Source organism: Salvelinus fontinalis, chromosome 22 (genome assembly GCF_029448725.1).
Source record: "Salvelinus fontinalis isolate EN_2023a chromosome 22, ASM2944872v1, whole genome shotgun sequence".
In the NCBI taxonomy this organism is placed as follows: domain Eukaryota; kingdom Metazoa; phylum Chordata; class Actinopteri; order Salmoniformes; family Salmonidae; genus Salvelinus; species Salvelinus fontinalis.
The window spans coordinates 26,995,242-27,020,279 of NC_074686.1; the positions used below are offsets into that span (position 1 = coordinate 26,995,242).

The window sequence follows — 25,038 nt, forward strand, 5'->3', positions numbered from 1 at the left end:
CTTTAATATGTAATCATTTCTGCCCTCTGAATTCATATTCATTATCTAAATAGGACCGTTTCATTTTGTCTGGCTTGCCGTTTCAAATAAAATGAAGTATTTTTTGCTCATAATTAATCAAATAAGTCGTTAGGTGTATGCAAGGCCATAAGTAAATAGGTAAACTGGGATATGACTAAAGAGTTAATCAGGGTGATTTTTCCACAAATAGACAGGTATTTTCCTTTCCACAGAAGCAAGATCTTAACAATTTTTGCTTTCTAAAAAAATTGATTGTAGTGAGTTCATTTCTTTCTTTCGGGATATGAATACCGAGTATGTCCACCTCCCCTTCAGACCATTTTATTGGTAAACTACACGGTAATGTAAAAGTAAAAAAAAATAAATGGTGATCCAATCCGAAATATAGTACACTTATCATCGTTTGGCTGTAGTCCAGAGAGGTTAGAAAAAGTATCTAGATCATCTTTGAGGCTGTGGAGGGATTCAAATTTTTGGTTTAAAATAAATAATTAATCATCAGCGTACAATGACACCTTTGTTTTTAACCCCTGGATTTCTAGGCCCGTGAGAGTATTGGTGGATCTGATTTTATGATAAAATACTTTCCTCAGGCTTATTACAGATGCAAAAATGAGTTCAGTTGGCTGTTGTAGGGCTCTTTGGAGACAAAGTGATGAAATGCACTGTAACTACAATGCCTTACGAAAGTATTTACACCCCTTTATTTTTTTGTGTTACAAAGTGGGATTCAAATTGATTTAATTGTCATTTTTTGTCAATTATGTACACAAAATAATCTGTAATGTCAAATTAGAAGACAAATTCTAACATTTGTAAAAAAAAAAAAAATATCTTCAGTAGAAAAGTATTCAACCCCCTGAGTCAATGCATGTTCTTTTCAGCTTTGGCAGCGATTACAGCTATGAGTCTTTCTTTATGCAATAATTGCACATTATTATTTTTTTAAATTCTCCAAGCTCTGTCAAGTTGCTTGTTGATAATTCCTAGACAGCCATTTTAAAGTTTGCCATAGATTTTCAAGCCGATTTAAGTCAAAACTGTAACTAGGCCACTCAGAAACGTTCAATGTAATTTTGGTAAACAACTCCAGTGTATATTTGGCCTTGTATTTTAGGTTATTGTCCTGCTGAAAGGTGAATTTGTCTCCCAGTGTCTGGGAGACCGAACTAGGTTTTCCTCTAGGATTTTACCTGTGCTTACAGTACCTCTATTCCGTTATTTTTTTTTTTTAAAGACTCCCTAATCCTTGCCAGTGACAAGCATACCCATAACATGATACAGTCACCACCACGCATATGAAGAGTGGTACTCAGTGATGTGTTGGATTTGCCCCAAACATAATGCTTTGTATTCAGGACAGAAAGTTCATTTCTTTGCCACATTTTTTGCAGTTTTACAAAAAGATATATATACAATAATAATATTCTGTACAGGCTTCCTTCTTTTCACTCTGTCAATTAGGTTAGTATTGTGGGGTAACTACAATGTCGTTGATCCATTCTCAGTTTTCTCCTATCACAGCCATTATACTCTGTAACTGTTTTAAAGTCACCATTGGCCTCATCGTGAAATCCCTGAGCGGTGTCCTTCCTCTCCAGCATCTGAGTTAGAAAGGACACCTGTATTTTTGTGGTGCCTGGGTGTATTGATACACCCTTCAAATTGTAATTAATAACTAAGTGTAATTAATATGCAATGTCTGCTTTTTTTCTACCAGTACTGTAGGTGCCCTTTTTTGTGAGGCATTGGAAAACCTCACTATTCTTTGTGGTTGAATCTGTGTTTGAAATTCACTGCTCGACTGAGGATGAATGAGGTAGTCATTCAAAAATCATGTTAAAGACTATTATTGCACACAGAGTCTATGAAACTTATAATGTTGCTTTTTAAGCACAGTTTTACTCCTGACCTTATTCAGGCTTACCATGACAAAGGGGTTCAGTACTTATTGGCTCAAGACATGTCAGATTTGCATTTTTTTTTATTTTATAAAAAATAAAATTAAACATCATAATTCCACTTTGACACTATGGGTTATTGTGTGTGGGCCAGTGACACAACATCTCAATTTAATCAATTTTAAATTCAGGTTGTAACACAAGAAAATGTGGAAAAGTTAAGGTGTTGTGAATACTTTCTGAAGGCATTATATGTATCTGTTAGGGCAAAGCTGGACCCAGAGGACCTAGTGGCAAGGATGGACTGAAGGGGATAAAGGTGAGAGGGTGGAGCTAAAAAACACTACATCTACTACTGGGTGATGTCATCATGTTATGTTGTGTTTTGATATGATATGTTATGTTGTGTTTTGGTATATTGTGTTTTGGTATGATATGTTGTGTTATGTTATGTTGTGTTTTGGTATGATGTGTTATGTTGTGTTTTGGTATGATATGTTATGTTGTGTTTTGGTATGATATGTTATATTATGTTGTGTTTTGTTATGATGTGTTATGTTGTGTTTTGGTATGATATGTTATATTATGTTGTGTTTTGTTATGATGTGTTATGTTGTGTTTTGGTATGATATGTTATGTTGTGTTTTGGTATGATATGTTATATTATGTTGTGTTTTGGGATGTTATGTTATGTTGTGTTTTGGTATGATATGTTATATTATGTTGTGTTTTGGGATGTTATGTTATGTTGTGTTTTGGTATGATGTGTTTTGTTTTGATGTGTTGTGTTATGTTATGTTATGTTGTGTTTTGGGATGTGATTCTTTTGACAGGGAGATCCAGGGATTCCTGGTCTAGGAACTCCAGGCTCTAAAGGAGAGAAGGTGAAGTGTGTGTTAGTTTGTGTGCATACATCTTTACACATGAAAGTATGTCGATACATTTGTGTGTGTGTGTGTGTGTGTGTGTGTGTGTGTGTGTGTGTGTGTGTGTGTGTGTGTGTGTGTGTGTGTGTGTGTGTGTGTGTGTGTGTGTGTGTGTGTGTGTGTGTGTGTGTGTGTGTGTGTGTGTGTCTTTCTTTTGCCAACAGTCCTAAGCCAGTGTTTCTCCCCTCTACCCCAGGGTGCGTCATGTGGGGTGTGCCAGTCTTCTCCCTCTGAGGTGGGCAGTGGGACGTCCTTCGTCAAGGTGCTAGCGGGTGAAACTGGCCCTCCAGGGCCCGCTGGGCCTGCAGGAGAGGGCACCGATGGCAAACAGGTGAGACCCCTCTACCTGGAGAGAAGAGGGCTATGAGGACTCTGCCGACGTTGTCGACCTGGTTTGCATTATTTTGACCATGCTTGTTTAACATGACTAAGCCAACAACATACACATGCGTCTGTCAAACCCACTAAAAACACCAAACTGACCTTAGATCACTGTATGTCTGCAACTTAAATTTTGTCAAAGTCATGACATATGCAGGTAATCCCCACCTACCACAGGATACGCCAAGGTGAGCTATAAATCTCAATTAAATGGTAAGATACTGTGTCTCACAGCTTAATTACATGGGCCTCAGTGGTTAGCGCTGTGTCAACGGGTTTATATCTGAATGGGTAGAGGCTTGCACAGGTGTGTGTGTGTGTGTGTGTGTGTGTGTGTGTGTGTGTGTGTGTGTGTGTGTGTGTGTGTGTGTGTGTGTGTGTGTGTGTGTGTGTGTGTGTGTGTGTGTGTGTGTGTGTGTGTGTGTGTGTGTGTGTGTGTGTGTGTGTGTGTGTGCGTGCCTGCCTGCGCGTGCATAATCTTATAGGTGCGTATCACTCTAAATCTCTGTCTTTTCCTGTCTTTTTGCACAGGGTGTGCCAGGTCGTGATGGTCTAAGGGGAGAGAAAGTAAGTTCTTCATTACAGGGTTTTCTTTATAAAAGTCTCTGAATCGAATTGAAAGATGCGAAGGGACGGTAATGTATTCATTCTCAGCTAGTGCCAGGATATGTGACAAAGACTCTGGAGAATTCAGTCCACCTTAAATAGCCTTGTTGCCTGCAGAGAAATCCAATCACATTGACTTAAATTATGTCCCTAGGGAACTCAGTACCTTAGTTAACCTAATGTCCACAGGAAAATCAGTCCGCCTTAAATAAGACATTGAATAACCCAGGGAAATTAGTCTATTTTGAATGTAGCCTGTTGCCCCAGGGAACAAGCAGACTAGACCGCCTTAAATCATCTAATATCTCCAGGTACTTTAGTCCTCCTTAAATGAGCAGATACCCCTAAAACGACTGCAGAGAAATCAGACTACATTAGATTAACTCATGTCTCTGGGGTCCTCAGACCACCTTAAACCAGGCAATGTCATTAGGAAAACCTAGAAAAGCCTCCGGTCCATCCGCAAATGAGTCCAGCTTAAATTAACTTTAGGTCCCTGGAGAGCTTGGTCCAATTTAAATAACCGTAGTGCCTATAAACTGGGAAGTCCACTGGAAAACCAGCCCACCTTAAAAAAATGTAGGACCTCTGAGGAATCTGAGGAATCAGTTGGACCACCTTAAGTAACCTTGAATCTGTAGCAAGCACTGATGTTACCTGAGCTAAGACTGGCAGTTAAAATACAATTGAAGAATCTGGTATCACAAACCCAGATTAAGCCTGTTGATAATTAGTTTTCATTCATAGACAAGGCTTGAATGATTACTGGACTATAGTTATATTATCTTTATTTATGAATGTTCAAGTACGAGTCACAGACCAGATCCCTATTATTGATTAAAATGCATATGTCTCTGTTGCTAGGGCGACCAGGGTGAGCAGGGAGACCAAGGATTAGCCGGAACCCATGGAACCCAAGGCCTGCCTGGAGAGCCTGGTCGGGATGGACTAACTGGACTGAAGGGAGAGAAGGTATGGAACACCCAACCAGCCAATCAATGAGTCAGCCTGACTGTCTGGCTGGATAGTTGGCTGGCTTTCTGGCTGTTTTTCCGTCCATTTCCCTTATCTGTCCAAGTATCTTATAACGTATCCTTATGCCTATATAGATTATGAATCCAAGATCGCACAAGCGTATTAAAGATGATGCTATAAAAGGCTGTTAATTAAATAAACTATGTTCAACACCCTGTATAGCAGATTAACTAACTATTTAACAATCTAACTATCTAACTATCCATCTAACTAACTAACAATCACACTATTTATCTAACTAAATAACTAATTAAATATATATCTATCTACGCTACATCACCGTCAAACATCTCATTCAAAAATCATGGGCATTAATATGGAGTTGGTCCCCCTTTGCTGCTATAACAGCCTCCACTCTTCTGGGAAGGCTTTCCACTAGATGTTGGAACATTGCTGCGGGGACTTGCTTCCATTCAGCCACAAGAGCATTAGTGAGTTCAGGCACTGGTGTTGGGCGATTAGGCCTGGCTCGCAGTCGGCGTTCCAATTCATCCCAAAGGTGTTCGATGGGGTTAAGGTCAGGGCTCTGCAGGCCAGTCAAGTTCTTCCACAACAATCTCAACAAACCATTTCTGTATGGCCCTCGCTTTGTGCACGGGGGTATTGCAATGTTGAAACAGGAAAGGGCCTTCCCCAAACTGTTGCCAAAACGTTGGAAGCACAGAATCGTCTGGAAGGTCATTGTATGCTGTAGCATTAAGATTTCCCTTCACTGGAACTAAGGGGCCTAGCCCGAACCATGAAACAGCCCCCAACCATTATTCCTCCTCCGAACAGTTCGTGTGCTGACGTTGCTTCTATCTATATGTCTGTTTGTCTGTCTGTCTGTCTAACTATCTAATGTAACCAAATCACCCAGACTGTTCTCTCTCTTGTTGACTGTTGTTGTGTTGTATCTATCACCAGGGAGATGCGTGTGAGAGCTGTGCGCCTGTCTCTGGGCGGCAGATGGGTGTAGGAGGGGTGCATGGAGCCAAGGGAGAGAGGGGCGACCCAGGACCCCCAGGAGAGGGGAAAGCAGGGAAACATGTAAGTGTGCAGCATGACTGGCCTTTGAGATGTACTGTTTTAGCTCTACACATACAGTACCAGTCAAAAGTTTGGACACTTCTTCTCATTCAAGGGTTTTACTTAATTTTTTTCCTACATTGTAGAATAATAGTGAAGACATCAACACTATGAAATAACACATATGGAATCATGTGGTAACCAAAAAAGTGTTAAACAATCAAAATATATTTTATATTTGAGCTTCTTCAAACTAACACATATTGCCTTGATGACAGCTTTGCCCACTCTTGGCATTCTCTCAACCAGCTTCACCTGGAATGCTTTTCCAACAGTCTTGAAGGAGTTCCCACATATGCTGAGCACTTGTTGGTTGCTTTTCATTCACTCTGATGCAGCACTCCATCACTCTCCTTCTTGGTCAAATAGCCCTTACACACCCTGGAGGTGTCTTGGGTCATTGTCCTGTTGAAAAACAAATGATAGTCCCACTAAGCGCAAACCAGATGGGATGGCGTATTGCTGCAGAATGCTGTGGTAGCCATGCTGGTTAACTGTGCCTTGAATTCTAAATAAATCACTGACAGTGTCACCAGCAAAGCACCATCACACCTCCTCCTCCATGCTTTATGGTGGGAACCACACATGCAGAGATCATCTGAGATCATCCGTTCACCTACTCTGCGTCTCACAAGACACGGTTGGAACCAAAAATCTCAAATTTGAACTCATCAGACCAAAGGACAGATTTCCACCAGTCTAATATCCATTGCTCATGTTTCTTGGCCCAAGCAAGTCTCTTCTTCTTATTGGTGTCCTTTAGTAGTGGTTTCTTTGCAGCAATTCAACCATGAAGACCTGATTCACGCAGTCTTCTCTAAACTCTGTTTAGACTCTGTGAAGCATTTATTTTGGCTGCAATCTGAGGTGCAGTTAATTCTAATAAACTTTTTTTTTTTTTTTTATTATTTTTTTTTATCCCATTTTCTCCCCAATTTTCGTGGTATCCAATCGCTATTAATTACTACCTTGTCTCATCGCTACAACTCCCGTACGGGCACGGGAGAGACGAAGGTCGAAAGCCATGCGTCCTCCGAAGCACAACCCAACCAGCCGTACTGCTTCTTAACACAGCGCGCCTCCAACCCGGAAGCCTGCCGCACCAATGTGTCGGAGGAAACACCGTGTACCTGGCCCCAATTGGTTGGCGCGCACTGCGCCCCGGCCCGCCACAGGAGTCGCTGGAGCGCGATGAGACAAGGATATCCCTACCGGCCAAACCCTCCCTACCCCGGACGACGCTATGCCAATTGTGCGTCGCCCCACGGACCTCCCGGTCGCGGCCGGCTGCGACAGAGCCTGGGCGCGAACCCAGAGACTCTGGTGGCGCAGTTAGCGCTGCGATGCAGTGCCCTAGACCACTGCGCCACCCAGGAGGCAATTCTAATAAACTTGTCTACTGCAGCACAGGTAACTCTGGGTCTTCCTTTCCTGTGGCATTCCTCATGAGAGCCAGTTTCATCATAGCGCTTGATGGTTTTTCGACTGCACTTGAAGAAACTTTCAAAGTTTTTGAAATTTTCCGGATTGACTGACCTTCATGTCCTAAAGTAATGATGCACTGTCGTTTCTCTTTGCTTATTTGAGTTGTTCTTGCTCTAATATGGACTTGGTATTTTACCAAATAGGGCTATCTTCTGTATACTACCCCTACCTTGTCATAATACAACTGCTTGGCTCAAACGCATTAAGAAGGAAAGAAATTCCACAAATTTGTCACAATGGCGTGTATAAGTGGCAGAGGAAGTCAGGCGCAGGAGAGTCAAAATAGAGTGTAGCATGGAGTACTTTAATAAAAGTTCCAGTAATAAGCTCCATAACACTCACTTAAAAAATATAATACAAAATCTGGGTATGAAGACCCATCGCACACTTATACACAAAACACACAACACTTGACAACGAACAATCTCTGACAAACACATGAAGGGAAACAGAGGGTTAAATACACAACAGGTAATGAATGGGATTGACAACAGGTGTGTGGGAAGACAAGACAAAACCAATGGAAAATGAAAAATGGATCGATGATGACTAGAAGACCGGTGAAGTCGACCGCCGAACACCGCCCGGACAAGGAGAGGCAACGACTTCGGCAGAAGTCGTGACATTACCCCCCCCCTGACGCGCGGCTCCAGCAGCGCGTCGACACCGGCCTCGGGGACGACCCGGAGGGCGAGGTGCAGGGCGATCCGGGTGGAGGCGGTGGAATTCTTTTAACATAGAAGGATCTAAAACGTCCTCCACCGGAACCCAGCATCTCTCCTCCGGCCCGTACCCCTCCCAGTCCACGAGGTACTGAAGGCCCCTCGCCCGACGTCTCGAATCCAAAATGGATCGAATAGCGTACGCCGGGGCCCCCTCGATGTCTAGAGGAGGCGGAGGAACTTCACGCACTTCAGCCTCCTGGAGCGGGCCAGCCACCACCGGCCTGAGGAGAGACACATGGAACGAGGGGTTAATACGGTAATTAATGGGCAGTTGTAATCTATAACATACCTCGTTCACTCTCCTCAGGACTTTAAACGGCCCCACAAACCGCGGACACAGCTTCCGGCAGAGCAGGCGGAGGGGCAGGTTTCGGGTCGAGAGCCAGACCCTGTCCCCTGGTACAAACACCGGGGCCTCACTGCGGCGACGGTCTGCGCCAATTTTCTGGCGCCTTATGGCACGCTGAAGGTGGACGTGGGCTGCCTCCCAAGTTTCCTCAGCGTGCCGAAACCAATTGTCCACCGCAGGAGCTTCGGTCTGACTCTGATGCCAAGGAGCCAGAACCGGCTGATACCCTAATACACATTGAAAAGGGGTAAGGTTAGTAGAGGAGTGACGTAGCGAGTTCTGGGCTATCTCTGCCCAGGGCACGAACTTCGCCCACTCCCCTGGCCGGTCCTGGCAATAGGACCGCAGAAACCTGCCCACATCCTGGTTAACTCTCTCCACCTGCCCATTACTCTCGGGGTGAAAACCTGAGGTAAGACTAACCGAGATCCCCAGACGTTCCATGAACGCCTTCCAGACCCTTGACGTGAACTGGGGACCCCGATCAGACACTATATCCTCAGGCACCCCATAATGCCGGAAAACATGTGTAAACAGAGCCTCCGCAGTTTGTAAGGCCGTAGGGAGACCGGGCAAAGGGAGAAGACGACAGGACTTAGAAAACCGATCCACAACGACCAGGATCGTGGTGTAACCCTGTGAAGGTGGAAGATCAGTCACAAAATCCACTGACAGGTGCGACCACGGCCGTTGAGGAACGGGTAAAGGTAAAAGCTTACCTCTAGGCAGGTGTCTAGGAGCCTTGCACTGGGCGCACACCGAACAGGAGGAAACATAAATCCTCACGTCCTTAGCTAAAGTGGGCCACCAGTACCTCCCATCAAGACAGCGCATCGTCCGACCTATCCCAGGATGACCAGAGGAGGGTGATGTGTGAGCCCAATAGATCAATCGGTCGCGGACAGCAGACGGAACGTACAGACGACCAGCTGGACATTCAGGAGGAGAGGGCTCTGCACGTGACGCCCGCTCAATGTCCGCGTCCAGCTCCCACACTACTGGCGCCACCAAACACGACTCTGGGAGTATGGGAGTGGGATCCATGGGTCGCTCCTCTGTGTCATACAGCCGAGACAATGCGTCTGCCTTGACGTTCTGGGAGCCTGGTCTGTAAGTAAGCGTAAACACAAAACGAGTGAAAAACATGGCCCACCTTGCCTGGCGAGGATTTAGTCTCTTCGCCTGCCGGATGTACTCCAGATTGCGGTGGTCAGTCCAGATGAGAAAAGGGTGATTAGCCCCCTCAAGCCAATGCCTCCACACCTTCAAGGCTTTTACGACAGCTAACAGCTCTCGGTCCCCCACATCATAGTTACGCTCCGCCGGGCTGAGCTTCTTCGAAAAGAAAGCACAGGGGCGAAGCTTCGGTGGCACACCCGAACGCTGAGAGAGCACTGCTCCTATCCCAGCTTCGGATGCGTCCACCTCTACTATGAATGGCAAAGAGGGATCCGGATGAGCCAACACAGGCGCCGAGGTAAACAGAGCCTTCAGTTTACCAAAAGCCCTATTCGCCTCGGCCGACCACTGCAAGCGCACCGGTCCCCCCTTTAGCAGTGAGGTAATGGGAGCTGCAACCTGACCAAAACCCCGGATAAATCTCCGGTAGTAATTGGCAAACCCTAAAAAACGCTGCACCTCCTTTACCGTGGTTGGAGTCAGCCAATTACGCACGGCTGTAATGCGGTCGCTCTCCATTTCCACTCCTGAAGTGGAAATCTGATGCCCTAGGAAGGAGATGGATTGTTGGAAGAACAAGCATTTCTCAGCCTTGACATATAAATCATGCTCCAACAGGCGACCAAGCACCCTGCGCACCAAGGACACATGCTCAGCGCGTGTAGCAGAGTATATCAAAATATCATCGATATACACCACTACACCCTGCCCGTTCAGGTCCCTGAAGATCTCATCTACAAACGATTGGAAGACTGATGGAGCATTCATCAACCCATATGGCATGACCAGGTACTCATAATGACCTGAGGTGGTGCTAAATGCCGTCTTCCACTCATCACCCCTCCTAATACGCACCAGATTGTACGCACTCCTGAGATCCAATTTTGTGAAGAAGCGGGCCCCGCGCATTGACTCCATTACTGTATTAATCAAAGGTAGCGGGTAACTATATTTTACCGTGATTTTATTAAGGTCTCGATAATCAATGCACGGGCGTAAACCGCCATCCTTCTTCTTCACAAAAAAGAAACTCGAAGAGGCGGGTGAAATGGATGGCTGAATGAACCCCTGACGCAGGGATTCAGAGATATAATTATCCATAGCCACTGTCTCCGCTTGCGACAGAGGATACACGTGACTCCTGGGATATGCAGCGTCTACCAGGAGATCTATCGCACAATCCCCCTGTCGATGGGGTGGTAATTGAGTCGCCTTCTTTTTACAGAAGGCGAGTGCCAAATCGGCATATTCTGGGGGAATGCGCACGGTGGAAACCTGGTCTGGACTTTCCACCGTAGTAGCACCAACGGAAACCCCTACACACCTACCTGAGCACTCCTCTTCCCCTGCCTCAGATGATAGAGGAGCTCACCTGCTGCTCTGCCTTCGGATGGGTGGTCGAATACCTTCCGGAAATGGCAGATGAGCTCCTCAAAATGGTCCAACGCCTTATCCTCTCCACACACAGCGTTGGCCCACTCCAGGGCTTTCCCGGTAAGGCAGGAGATGAGGGCGAAGCTTTTCTCACGGTCTGTTGGTACTGGAGAGACCGTGGCCAGATACAAGTTCAGTTTTAGGAGAAAACCCTGGCAGCTGGTAGTATCTCCATTGTATCCCGTGGGTAGGGACAACTGGATCCTGTTCTGTTCCGGCGGGGAAAAAACGTTCGAAGGAATTCCAGGGGGTGGTGGAGGTACTGGACACGCTCCCTGTCTCTCCCAGCGGTCCATACTCTGGACAATGCGATCCATGACAGCGCACAGACTGTCAATCTCCGCCGCGTGTTCCAGGACGCGTTCCTCAACCTCCATTAGTGAAGTGCCTCCTCCTGCTGACTTCATTTTTATGGTCAGAGATTCTGTCACAATGGCGTGTATAAGTGGCAGAGGAAGTCAGGCGCAGGAGAGTCAAAATAGAGTGTAGCATGGAGTACTTTAATAAAAGTTCCAGTAATAAGCTCCATAACACTCACTTAAAAAATATAATACAAAATCTGGGTATGAAGACCCATCGCACACTTATACACAAAACACACAACACTTGACAACGAACAATCTCTGACAAACACATGAAGGGAAACAGAGGGTTAAATACACAACAGGTAATGAATGGGATTGACAACAGGTGTGTGGGAAGACAAGACAAAACCAATGGAAAATGAAAAATGGATCGATGATGACTAGAAGACCGGTGAAGTCGACCGCCGAACACCGCCCGGACAAGGAGAGGCAACGACTTCGGTAGAAGTCGTGACAAAATTAACTTCTAACAAGGCACACCTGTTAATTGAAATGCATTCCAGGTGGCTACCTCATGAAGCTGGTTGAGAGAATGCCAAGAGTGTGCAAAGCTGTCATTAAGGCAAGAGTGGCTACTTTGAAGAATCTCAAATATAAAATATATTTTGATGTTTAAACACTTTTTTGGTTACTACATGATTCCATATGTGTTATTTAATAGTTTTGATGTCTTCACTATTATTCTACAATGTAGAAAATATAATAAAAAATTTAAAAAACGTTCATGAGTGTTGAGTGTGTCCAAACTTTTGACTGGTACTTTACGCTTCTTCTTTATTTTTCTTCTCTATCTTGTCTTTCTATCTCTCCATCTACCAGGGCAAGCCAGGTCTACCCGGTGTCCAAGGGCCTATAGGACCAAAAGGAAGCCAGGTACAGTATGATCATTTGCCATGCACACGTACAAGGTTTGGTGTGAGTTTCACTAGTGGCTGACTCAGTATGTGTGTCTGTGCTGACTCAGTGTGTGTGTGCCTGTGCTGACTCAGTGTGTGTGTCTGTGCTGACTCAGTGTATGTGGCTGTGCTGACTCAGTGTGTGTGTCTGTGCTGACTCAGTGTATGTGGCTGTGCTGACTCAGTGTGTGTCTGTGCTGACTCAGTGTGTGTGTCTGTGCTGACTCAGTGTGTGTGTCTGTGCTGACTCAGTGTATGTGGCTGTGCTGACTCAGTGTGTGTGTCTGTGCTGACTCAGTGTGTGTATCTGTGCTGACTCAGTGTATGTGGCTGTGCTGACTCAGTGTGTGTGTGTCTGTGCTGACTCAGTGTGTGTGTCTGTGCTGACTCATTGTGTGTGTCTGTGCTGACTCAGTGTGTGTGTGTCTGTGCTGACTCAGTGTGTGTGTGTCTGTGCTGACTCAGTGTGTGTGTCTGTGCTGACTCAGTGTGTGTGTCTGTGCTGACTCAGTGTGTGTGTCTGTGCTGACTCATTGTGTGTGTCTGTGCTGACTCAGTGTGTGTCTGTGCTGACTCAGTGTGTGTGTCTGTGCTGACTCAGTGTGTGTGTCTGTGCTGACTCAGTGTGTGTGTCTGTGCTGATTCAGTGTGTGTGTCTGTGCTGACTCAGTGTGTGTGTCTGTGCTGACTCAGTGTGTGTGTCTGTGCTGACTCAGTGTGTGTGTCTATGCTGACTCAGTGTGTGTGTCTGTGCTGACTCAGTGTGTGTGTCTGTGCTGACTCAGTGTGTGTGTCTGTGCTGACTCAGTGTGTGTGTGTCTGTGCTGACTCAGTGTGTGTGTCTGTGCTGACTCAGTGTGTGTGTCTATGCTGACTCAGTGTGTGTGTCTATGCTGACTCAGTGTGTGTGTCTGTGCTGACTCAGTGTGTGTGTCTGTGCTGACTCAGTGTGTGTGTCTGTGCTGACTCAGTGTGTGTGTGTCTGTGCTGCTCCCTGTAGGGTGACCCAGGAGTTGAAGGGGTGGGCATCCCAGGACCTCAGGTAAGATTTTTTTTTGAACATCTAAGTCAGGTGTGTCAAACTCATTCCATGGAGGGCCTAGTGTCTAATGGTCTTTGGTTTTTCCTTTCATTTAAGACCTAGACAACCAGGTGAGGGGAGTTCTTTACTAATCAGTGACCTCATTTTTATTTATTTTTAATTAGGTAGTTGGGTGGGCTGTTTACAGATGGGCTATGTACAGCTGCAGCGATCAGTTAGCTGCTCAAATAGCTGATGTTTAAAGTTAGTGAGGGAAATATAAGTCTCCAGCTTCAGCGATTTTTGCAATTCGTTCCAGTCATTGGCAGCAGAGAACTGGAAGGAAAAGCGGCCAAAGGTGTTGGCTTTGGGATTGACCAGTGAGATATACCTGCTGGAGCGCGTGCAACAGGTGGGTGTTATTATCATGACCAGTGAGCTGAGATAAGGCAGAGATTTACCTAGCATAGACTTATAGATGACCTGGAGCCAGTGGGTCTGGCGAGGAATATGTAGCGAGGGCCAGCCGACTAGAGAATACAGGTCGCAGTGGTGGGTGGTATATGGGGCTTTGGTGACAAAACGGATGGCATTGTGATAGACTGCATCCAGTTTGCTGAGTAGAGGATTTGGAAGCTATTTTGTAAATGACATCGCCGAAGTCGATGATCGGTAGGATAGTCAGTTTTACGAGGGTATGTTTGGCGGCGTGAGTGAAGGATGTTTTGTTGCGAAATAGGAAGCCGATTCTAGATTTAATTTTGGATTGGAGACGTTTAATATGAGTCTGGAAGGAGAGTTTACAGTCTAGCCAGACACCTAGGTATTTGTAGTTGTCCACATATTCTAGGTCAGAACCGTCCAGAGTAGTGATGGCGGGCGGGTGCGGGCAGCGAACGGTTGAAAAGCATGCATTTAGTTTTACTAGCGTTTAAGAGCAGTTGGAGGCCACGGAAGGGGTGTTGTATGGCATTGAAGCTCGTTTGGAGGTTAGTTAACACAGTGTCCAAAGAATTCATCAATCAAGTACAAGGGAGAAGCGAAAACCCGCAGACACTCGACCCTCCGTGGAATGAGTTTGACTTGTAAACATTGAAGAGATTGTTCACCTCAAAATAAAAGTTTTGGTGCTGTTTTTCTGAAGCTTTCCCATACTTACATTTTTGTATTACCCACATATCTACTGGGCTGATTGAATCAATGTTGTTTCCACGTCATTTCAAACCAAAGAAATGTAATGTGATGAAGTTGAATCAATGTGGAAAACTGATTGGATCAACGTAAGGGAATTTCATATTTTTTTCACCCAACTTTTAACTTAAATCCAATGATATGGTGAGATGTTTTGTTGACAACTCAACCAAATATAAATCAAAACTAGGCATTGAACTGACGTCTGTGCCCAGTGGGTACCCACTATCCAACTGTTCAAAATAGATGTCAGGGTTATGTGGCAAAGTAATTTAGACACAATGTTCCCCAACTGGTTTAGTAGAGGTATCAGACTTTCCCATCTTTTAGCTGGAAATCTTCTATCTCTGAATTACCCTGATCCATTCTCTCTCCTATCCTGGGATTTAGTCTGGGATTCCTTCTGGATCAACATGTTAACTTTCCTTCAGGATCAACATGTTAACTTTCCTTCTGGGTCAACATGTTAACTTTCCTTCTGGATCAACATGTTAACATTCCTTCAGGATCAACATGTTAACATTCCTTCAGGATCAACATGTTAACATTCCTTCTGGATCAACATGTTAACTTTACTTCTGGGTCAACATGTTAACTTTCCTTCAGGATCAACATGTTAACTTTCCTTCTGGATCAACATGTTAACTTTCCTTCAGGATCAACATGTTAACTTTCCTTCAGGATCAACATGTTAACTTTCCTTCAGGATCAACATGTTAACTTTCCTTCAGGATCAACATGTTAACTTTCCTTCAGGATCAACATGTTAACTTTCCTTCAGGATCAACATGTTAACTTTCCTTCTGAATCAACATGTTAACTTTCCTTCAGGATCAACATGTTAACTTTCCTTCAGGATCAACATGTTAACTTTCCTTCAGGATCAACATGTTAACTTTACTTCTGGGTCAACATGTTAACTTTCCTTCAGGATCAACATGTTAACATTCCTTCAGGATCAACATGTTAACATTCCTTCAGGATCAACATGTTAATATTCCTTCAGGATCAACATGTTAACATTCCTTCATGATCAACATGTTAACTTTTCTTTTGGATCAACATGTTAACTTTCCTTCAGGATCAACATGTTAACTTTCCTTTTGGATCAACATGTTAACTTTCCTTCAGGATCAACATGTTAACATTCCTTCAGGATCAACATGTTAACATTCCTTCAGGATCAACATGTTAACATTCCTTCAGGATCAACATGTTAACTTTCCTTTTGGATCAACATGTTAACTTTCCTTCAGGATCAACATGTTAACTTTCCTTCAGGATCAACATGTTAACTTTACTTCTGGGTCAACATGTTAACTTTCCTTCAGGATCAACATGTTAACTTTCCTTCAGGATCAACATGTTAACTTTCCTTCAGGATCAACATATTAACATTCCTTCAGGATCAACATGTTAACTTTCCTTCAGGATCAACATGTTAACATTCCTTCAGGATCAACATGTTAACATTCCTTCAGGATCAACATGCTCACAGTCTGCATCAGCATGCGAACATTCCTCTAGTGTATAGGTAGTCAGATATACTGTATACACACACATGCAGGTTTGTGTACAAACACACACAAACTCACGCACACACACGAAGCAACGAGAGCACGTGTGATGGGAATGAGAGATGGAATGAGGAAGACAATATCCAGGCCTGTTCATGAAGGTTCTGCCATTGCTCTACTGTTGATGAATCATCTGTTTGTCTCTGAGCTCAACTCACCACCCATCTCTTTAAACCTTTCTCTCGCTCTCTCGCGCTCTCTCTCCTATTTTCAGGGAGCAGAAGGACCCAGGGGCCTACCAGGGGTGGCAGTAAGTCATAAAAATATTAGATAAAATAATGATGAAATACATATTAAATATGATTGCCTCTAGTATGTACTGTATAATGGTCTCTGTAGTCTCCTTCTATCATGTTAATTTGCATCATGCTGCTCCTCTACAGGGTCCTCAGGGAATTAGAGGACTTACTGGACCAGTTGGGCCTGCTGGGGACATGGTACACACACACACACACACACACACACACACACACACACACACACACACACACACACACACACAGTATATATTATACGTGCATCAACACATAAACACACATACTCACATACACAGCCACACAAAGTTCTCATTCTTGTGTGTATGTATTTGCTTTTCACAGGGTCCTAAAGGAGAGGAGGGGCCTCCAGGGCCACAGGGGCCCATGGGTGTAGGTGTTACAGGACCCCCGGTAAGATGTGTGTGTGTGTGTGTGTGTGCGTGTGTGTGTGTGTGTGTGTGTGTGTGTGTGTGTGTGTGTGTGTGTGTGTGTGTGTGTGTGTGTGTGTGTGTGTGTGTGTACTGTGTGTACTGTGTGTACTGTGTGTACTGTGTGTACTGTGTGCATGCATATGTGTATTAACTCTAGTCAAAGCCATTGAGTGATTGCTGTCTCCATATTATCCCATTCCCAACCCAGGGTAAAGACGGCAAAGGTGGATCCAATGGAATCCCAGGAGCTGATGGAAGAGATGTGAGTGGCGTCACATTGAAAACACAACACAGTCACATAGTATTGGAATTGTGTAGTCAGTGTGAGTTGTATACCTTTCGTAGTACTGTGTAATAGTGTGTGAGCTAAGATCTCTAGTTTCTACAGACTCAGAGTCAGTGTTTTTAAAGTTTAAAGATGATTATATTTAGTCTAATAGCTAATGAAGGCCGCCTCAATCCATAACAGAGCCATAGTGTCTCCTGTCGCCCCTCTCTGCTCCTGACTACTTTCCTTGCAAGCTTTATCGTCTGCAATGACAAGGCCACACTAACCATGTGTGTGTGTGTGTGTGTGTGTGTGTGTGTGTGTGTGTGTGTGTGTGTGTGTGTGTGTGTGTGTGTGTGTGTGTGTGTGTGTGTGTGTGTGTGTGTGTGTGTTCTGTCTTGCAGGGTACTGACGGAGCCAAGGGGGACAAGGTAAGCCTAGCATTTGTGAAGATGAAGAGGTGTTAAGAGGTTTTGAGGCAGGGGGTAACAGATGGTAATCACTGGAGATGCTCCACCAACACACACACACACACACACACACACACACACACACACACATAGGCAGATGCTTACACGCACACGCACACAAACACACACACTAACACACACACACCCTCAAGGCACAGACAGAGTAGCAGAGGAGGTGACAAGTGTGTGGGATCCAAATAGACTAGGGAAGTAAAGGAGCTTTAAGAACAGGACTAGGACTATTAATTAGTGCTACCATCAGACCAACTGAACAGGACTAGGATTATTAATTAGAGCTACCATCAGACCAACTGAACAGGACTAGGACTATTAATTAGAGCTACCATCAGACCAACTGAACAGGACTAGGATTATTAATTAGAGCTACCATCAGACCAACTGAACAGGACTAGGACTATTAATTAGAGCTACCATCAGACCAACTGAACAGGACTAGGACTATTAATTAGAGCTACCATCAGACCAACTGAACAGCACTAGGATTTTTGACATATGAATAAGAAGACACAGTAGCAGGTTAAATTCAACCTCAATTTTGTTTCATCACAAAACTGGAGAGCAACGTCTGTCCTGTGAAGTCCACAAAACATATTGCCTCTAACAAACAGTTACATGACCTACAGCATGGTCAAGCAAGTTATTAATGTTTCTGACATTTTCAGACTACTAAACAACTATTGATTTAGAACCACAGAGAGTTACCGGAAGTCGCAAAGAAAACAGGAGCTGTTTCCGCTAGTCCAGCACCATTTCAACTTCAACATCATCAAATCACCTCTGCTTAGTCTAATACAATGACAACTAAAAGATGCCAAAGACAATTTAGTCCAATCAACATGAGCTAAATATGATGTGGCTCACCCTACTTGTACAGAAAAGCCAGTGCCATCCTCCTGTCTTTCATGTTGGCAAAACGATCTAGTACTCTGTCATACAGTACACACTTTTAGTTTTTGTTTTGCTAGGCTACCTTGCTAAAATGCTTGCTCGCTAGCCTAACTTCCATTCATGGGCAATGATTAGCCAGCTAGTTAACATTAGCCTACATTTAGCTACATGCTGAACTTCCATCCTCTCAGATCAGGGGCACAATGTATGAATTTATGATTGGATCAGAATCACAGTTATAATCATTGGCCAGTACAGAGAATTAGGTAAAACCAAGTCCAAATCCCTAGTGGCTCATTTGGGAAAGGGCTGATTTTAGCTAGCTAGCCACTGGAGGAAACAACCCAATGAGATTCAACAATACACTTATTTTCTGTAAATTATATTTTGCTTTTGATGTGGTTGATGTGATGTCTTCCGATGACACTCACTCAGTTTAGCTCAACACTGATTAGCTATTATTTAACCTTTTTTTATCAAGGGAGTCCGAATGCTCACTGGCTTCCCTTGCATTCAATGTCACACTCTTTTTGACCAAACAGCATCAGATAGATGGGGTACACATACTGAGACAGAGGGGCTCTGTTTCGCTCGTTCAGATGCTTTCTCCAGTGAGATACATTCAGCCTCTTGCTAATTGAAGGAAAAATATGAATCACAGAGTCAAAATAAATTATTTTGATTTTCGAAAGATGCATTTATTTTATATATTGTTTTTTGTTGGTCAATTTTTTTGGGGGAGGCCTGTCTTCCCATGGGAACCATGAATATGCGCCACTGGTTATTTCACAGCTTCTCTGTGTGATCTATGAGAGGTCTGTGTTTTCAGGGTGAACCTGGAGACTGTAACTGTATCAGCCCTCCATACGCAGGAACAGGTGGACCGGTGAGTATGGCTAGGTCAACATGCACACACAGATCCACACATACAGTACACACACACATGCCACAACGTGGTCATCTAAAACTTGTTTTGAGTTCAACTTCAGGGTAGTTATCTCTCTGCGGGGGACACACTCACTCACACATACACACATACACACACTCAGCTCTCTTTTAACCGGTTTTGAGTTCATCTGCAGGATTATTTTTCCACTGCAGGGTGTCTGTGTTTGTTCATGAACACATATGATCTGCTGATGATGTGCTCTGAATTTGACTACTCTTGCCTTGCAGGGAGCACCAGGAACTCTGGGAGGAAACACGTGGCAGGTCTGATCTCTCTGTCATCTACTAGCCATGTCTGCCTCTTGGTTTTCTCTTGTGTCATTTGACTGAATATCAACTGAATATGTGTTTGTTGTTGGAACAATTAGGCTACGGATGGTGCCTGTCAATGCTGTGTGGTTCGCTCAGTGTGTGTGTGTGTGTGTGTGTGTGTGTGTGTGTGTGTGTGTGTGTGTGTGTGTGTGTGTGTGTGTGTGTGTGTGTGTGTGTGTGTGTGTGTGTGTGTGTGTGTGTGTGTGTGTGTGTGTGTGTGTGTGTGTGTGTGTGTGTGTGTTCCAGGGGCCTCCGGGACTACCAGGTCCTCCTGGTCCTCCTGGGCCACAGGGCTTCATCGGCATCACAGGACCCCAGGTAGGAGAGAGGGGGATCAGGGTGGTGGGGTCACGTCAATTAACCTTTTACAACACACAAGCAAGGGGTACGGCAGGGGTACTCCTTCCTTACTCATTCCTCTTTATCTCTGTACATCTTTAACCTCTCAAATGCCATTCATCAACATGAATGTACCTTGGCTGTTCTATCTCTCTCGCTCTTCTCTCTCAATTCAATTTCAATTGAAGGGCTTTATTGGCATGGGAAACATATGTTTACAGTGCCAAAGCAAGTGAACTAGATAATAAACAAAAGTGAAATAAACAATAACAAATAAACACTAAACATTCCAAAAGAATGAAGACATTTCAAATGTAATATTATGTCTATATACAGTGTTGTAACGATGTGCAAATAGTTAAAGTACAAAAGGGAAAATAAATCAACATAAATATAGGTTGGATTTACAATGGTGTTTGTTCTTCACTGGTTGCCCTTTTTTGTGTCAACAAATCGTGCTGCTGTATTGTATTGGTATTTCACCCAGTAGATATGGGAGTTTGTCAAATTTGTATTTGCTTTTGAATTCTTTGTGGGTCTGTGTAATCTGATGGAAATATGTGTCTTTAATATGGTCATACATTTGGCAGGAGGTTAGGAAATGCAGCTCAGTTTCCACCTCATTTTGTGGGCAGTGTGCACATTGCCTGTCTTTTCTTGAGAGCTAGGTCTGCCTACGTCGGCCTTTCTCAATAGCAAGGCTATGCTCACTGAGTCTGTACATAGTCAAATATTTCCTTAATTTTGGGTCAGTCACAGTGGTCAGGTATTCTGCCACTGTGTACTCTCTGTTTAGGGCCAAATAGCATTCTAGTTTGCTCAGTTTTTTTGTTAATTCTTTCCAATGTGTTCCTCTCTCTCTCTTTTTCGCTCTCTCTCTCTCTTTATCTCTCTCATTCTTCTGTCCCTGCCTCTCTGTTTCCTTTCTCTCTCTCTCTCTCTCTCTTTATCAATTCAATTCAATTCAATTGACTTTATTGACATGGCATGTTCATTATTACTTACATTGTCAAAGTATACATATCGAAAAATAAAAATAAAATATATATGTATATATATACAAAATATATATATATATATTTATATAAATAAATGGTGGGGCCAACAGCAATAATAATAGTAGTAGTGGACATGGGATTACCATTAACAACAACTACAACAACAATATTAATCAGAACAACAATAAATTAAAGCAACAGTAGTAGACCAGTGTCAACATGACTGAGAAGACATATGACCTGGTATGAAAGACAAAACAAAACTAAGCTAAATGGGAAATATTATCAACATTACTTTGCACTTTTCACTGGCTGTCCCTCAGGTTGTGGCAGGAGGACACATATTTGGCTGCCAAAACTGCACATTTTGGCTTTTCACCCAATAAATATTAGATTTTTTCTTCATCTTTTACAGTTTCAAATTCTTTGTATTGAATTATATTTTTGGGAAAGAAATATGCTCTTAGGTCTGAGTATTTGTCACAGTGTAATAGGAAATGCACCTCTGTCTCTACCTCTCCCCTGGAGCAGAGTGATCACAGCCTGTCCTCTCTGGGCAGCCAGGTTTGTCTGTGACGACCAGTCTCTATAGCCAGACTGTGCTCACTGAGTCTGTACCTAGTCAATGTTTTCCTCAGTTTTCTATCTGTCACAGTGGTCAGATAGTCTGCTACCATGTACTGTCTGTTTATTTAGAGCCAAATAGCATTGAAGTTTACTTTGATTTTTTGTGGTGTCTTTCCAATAGGTGATATCCAATAGGTCCCTGCCTCTCTGTTTCCTCTCTCTCTCTCTCTCTCTCTCTCTCTCTCTCTCTCTCTCTCTCTCTCTCTCTCTCTCTCTCTCTCTCTCTCTCTCTCTCTCTCTCTCTCTCTCTCTCTCTCTCTTTATCTCTCTCATTCTTCTGTCCCTGCCTTTCTGTTTCCTTTCTCTCTCTCTCTCTCTCTCTCTCTCTCTCTCTCTCTCTCTCTCTCTCTCTCTCTCTCTCTCTCTCTCTCTCTCTCTCTCTCTCTTCTGTTCGCCACTCCATTGTTCTCACTCTTGTTGTTCATCTTCCTCCACACTATGTTTCTCTCTTCCTGCTAACTCTTTTCTATTCCACCTTCCATGTTACTCATTTCCTTTTCAGGTTTGTCTTGAACATTGGGTTCTAGCTTGGGCAGCTTGAGGTCGTGGCTAATGCAACTCTAAAAGCAAATTAATTATTTTATTAGTCTTAAATTCTTAATGTAAACATGTTACACAATAGTAAAAGTAAATATGCAAGTACATAAAGAACTATTGCATAAATGCAATAACATTTAAAGTCAACCGTATTCATGTAATGAAGCTCTATGCTATTGCTAACCTTGGGGCTGTAAATATATATATATGTATTAATGGGAGTCTTTTTTAAATCATAGCCCTGCTTTAAACATTCACTAACTCTTGTGGGAAGCTTTGGGAATGTAAACTTTTTCTATCAACATATGATACATTGGGATTGTTGGGAATATTGATGACACTTCATTTGAAGGTTTGGTTATAAACTAAACTATAAATTAAATAGTTATTTTAGCATTAGTACAATTATTATGAATTAAAAACCTTCAAATAAAGTTTTAGGAGAATATTTCCTCAGATTTTGTGGGAAATGTTAAATATAAACTAATTCTCAACAACATTTTACACATTTAAACCAGGTTAATGGGAAACGAAGATGTAATATTGGTTCATGAAGACCAGGCTGAGTTCACTGTGTAAGAAAGTGATTGATTTGTCTGAATATGATGTTCATGTGTTTATCAAGCACTAAACAATTTTGTGTGCAGGAATCAAATTTGCACACAAATATCCTGTTCAAATCAAAGCACTTAAAAAAATCTATATTGTTTGACCTCTTGCACAGTGATCCCTGCATGCTATTCAATCTGGTGTTATGTTTTTTTTATTTACAAAATAATCAAACAATTTAAACCAAACATGAATCAAACTATTTAAATTAATTTTTATTATTATTTTTATTATTATTTTTAATTTTTAAAATTAATTTAAATAGTGCTTTAAAAACTAGACAACGGAATCAAAAGAGTCTGAACATAAACCAGGAAAGGGAGAACACGAGTGATTGGTTGTTCCTACAACCTCGAATCTGTAACCCCCTCTGACCATTGGTGGAGAGGGATGTGGCAAGCCTGTAATAGGCTAAAACCAGTTGAATCTCAGTTCCTTCTTTCAGGGTAACCCTGGCAACGACGGGGTACCAGGGCAGCCGGGTCTGCCTGGGAGAACTGTAAGTAATAAGACAGAAGGGTTGGAGTCACTTCCATTCTAATTCAGACACATCGGAAAGGGATTTGAAAATCAAATTCCAGAATTGTGAAAAACAATATTAATGAATACCAATGACACTTTCTGATTCTAGAATTGGAATTCATTAGCTGAATTGTCTAAATTGAAATGGTTTTGACCCCAACCCATGCCAGACAGAGGAGGCGGGGCTAGATGAGTGCTGCAGCTTTGTGATTGGACGGTGCAGGGAGGGAGGAGCCTGGTTGGGTTGTAGGTCTGTGTTGTGGAGTGGAGCACTCTGGCAGAAGTTCATTGAGGATCTCTAGACTTTGGACATAACTATACAGTAGACACACCACGACTTAGTGGCAGCTAGAACAATGAACGCACTCAGCTCAAAGACTTTTAGTGTTGAAATGCACTTTCTGCCTTTCAGAAAGACATTTACCATTGATTTGTGCCTCAAAAGCATGCACGTACACACACACACACACAATGTTGGCGTAGTTTCATAAATGCAGTGTGTGAGTGTGTGAGTATGTGAGTGCAGCCATTAGTTTGAGTCGAAGAGCTTTGCTGTACTCTGTTGTTCAGCCTTGTTATGCTGAGTACAGTAAGAGCCTGTAGATCTGCTGTTGAGAGGACTGCACTATGAGGTCTATTTTCCATATAGCTGGCATCCAGCTCAGCCCCCTGCCACATACACACACACACAAACACACACACACACACCCTCCCCACAATAATCAATCTACCCACAGTGGAAACGTGGCTTCACGAACTCTCTCTCTCTCTCTCTCACACACACACACACACACACACACACACACACACACACACACACACACACACACACACACACACACACACACACACACACACACACACACACACACACACACACACACACACTCACATTATACACATCCACTAAGTGCTCCAGTCCTGACATCAGTAGACAGACATACTGACCCACCAGCTCCTCTCTAGCTCCATGGCCCTGCCTGCATGTTATATGTCAATGGATTTAAATGCCTAAAACAGACTATTAAAACATTTCATTCTTAGATAAATTCTTAATTCACTCTTATCTTAATCATAGCTAATAAAAACTAATCCTTAAAACCACAAAACATTATTAGAAACATAATTTAACAGACGAGTTTGTTGAATACAAATGAATCCATTTAAAAAGGATAAAAGAACAATTTAGCAAAAGTAAAGGATAATTAAATAGGAGTATATTGAAAGTTTAAAGTAAATATCATTGACATATAATGATTCTTCTCTCTGAGACATCCTGTTAATGCACACAGCCTGAGTTTAACAAACCTAATGAGCTGCATCATGCTAGCTCAAATGAGCTCTTCTGGCTAATAACAACCGTTTGAACAAAGCCAACAGACTTTGAAACCAGGCTAAGTGCAATTCACAGGTTCTCTCACTGTGTGAAGGGCCCCACTGATGTGGTAGTATTGTACTGTGAGTGGGTTTCCTTGGAGTGGTAAGAATGTTTCAGGCCACCCATGCAGGTAAATCAATCAACTTTCAAACTCCCAACAATGATCCCAATAAATGGCTGGATTTGAATACCAACGTGTTTTGAAAGACTTGCAAAACCTTGTGATTTTGAATGTTTTGTGTCTCTTTGGGCAAATCCTAAATGGCACCCTAT

The 25,038-nt window shown here is 43.2% G+C and overlaps 1 protein-coding gene across 2 annotated transcripts in view; it reads left to right on the top strand.

Moving 5' to 3' along the window:
• The window catches only part of LOC129820111 (collagen alpha-1(XVI) chain-like), a 133,850-nt gene that overhangs the window by 84,434 nt on the left and 24,378 nt on the right, over window positions 1-25,038 (top strand). The window contains exons 24-40 of one of the 2 annotated variants that reach the window (XM_055876998.1): window positions 2,188-2,241; window positions 2,756-2,806; window positions 3,045-3,179; window positions 3,761-3,796; window positions 4,700-4,807; window positions 5,777-5,899; window positions 12,295-12,348; window positions 13,372-13,413; window positions 16,375-16,410; window positions 16,544-16,597; window positions 16,760-16,828; window positions 17,057-17,110; window positions 17,521-17,547; window positions 19,325-19,381; window positions 19,672-19,707; window positions 20,002-20,073; window positions 23,311-23,364. In XM_055876998.1, coding sequence (XP_055732973.1) covers window positions 2,188-2,241; window positions 2,756-2,806; window positions 3,045-3,179; window positions 3,761-3,796; window positions 4,700-4,807; window positions 5,777-5,899; window positions 12,295-12,348; window positions 13,372-13,413; window positions 16,375-16,410; window positions 16,544-16,597; window positions 16,760-16,828; window positions 17,057-17,110; window positions 17,521-17,547; window positions 19,325-19,381; window positions 19,672-19,707; window positions 20,002-20,073; window positions 23,311-23,364 — 1,062 coding nt within the window. The remainder of the gene's footprint in view (window positions 1-2,187; window positions 2,242-2,755; window positions 2,807-3,044; window positions 3,180-3,760; window positions 3,797-4,699; window positions 4,808-5,776; window positions 5,900-12,294; window positions 12,349-13,371; window positions 13,414-16,374; window positions 16,411-16,543; window positions 16,598-16,759; window positions 16,829-17,056; window positions 17,111-17,520; window positions 17,548-19,324; window positions 19,382-19,671; window positions 19,708-20,001; window positions 20,074-23,310; window positions 23,365-25,038) is intronic. The other variant, XM_055876999.1, reaches the window with a different exon arrangement.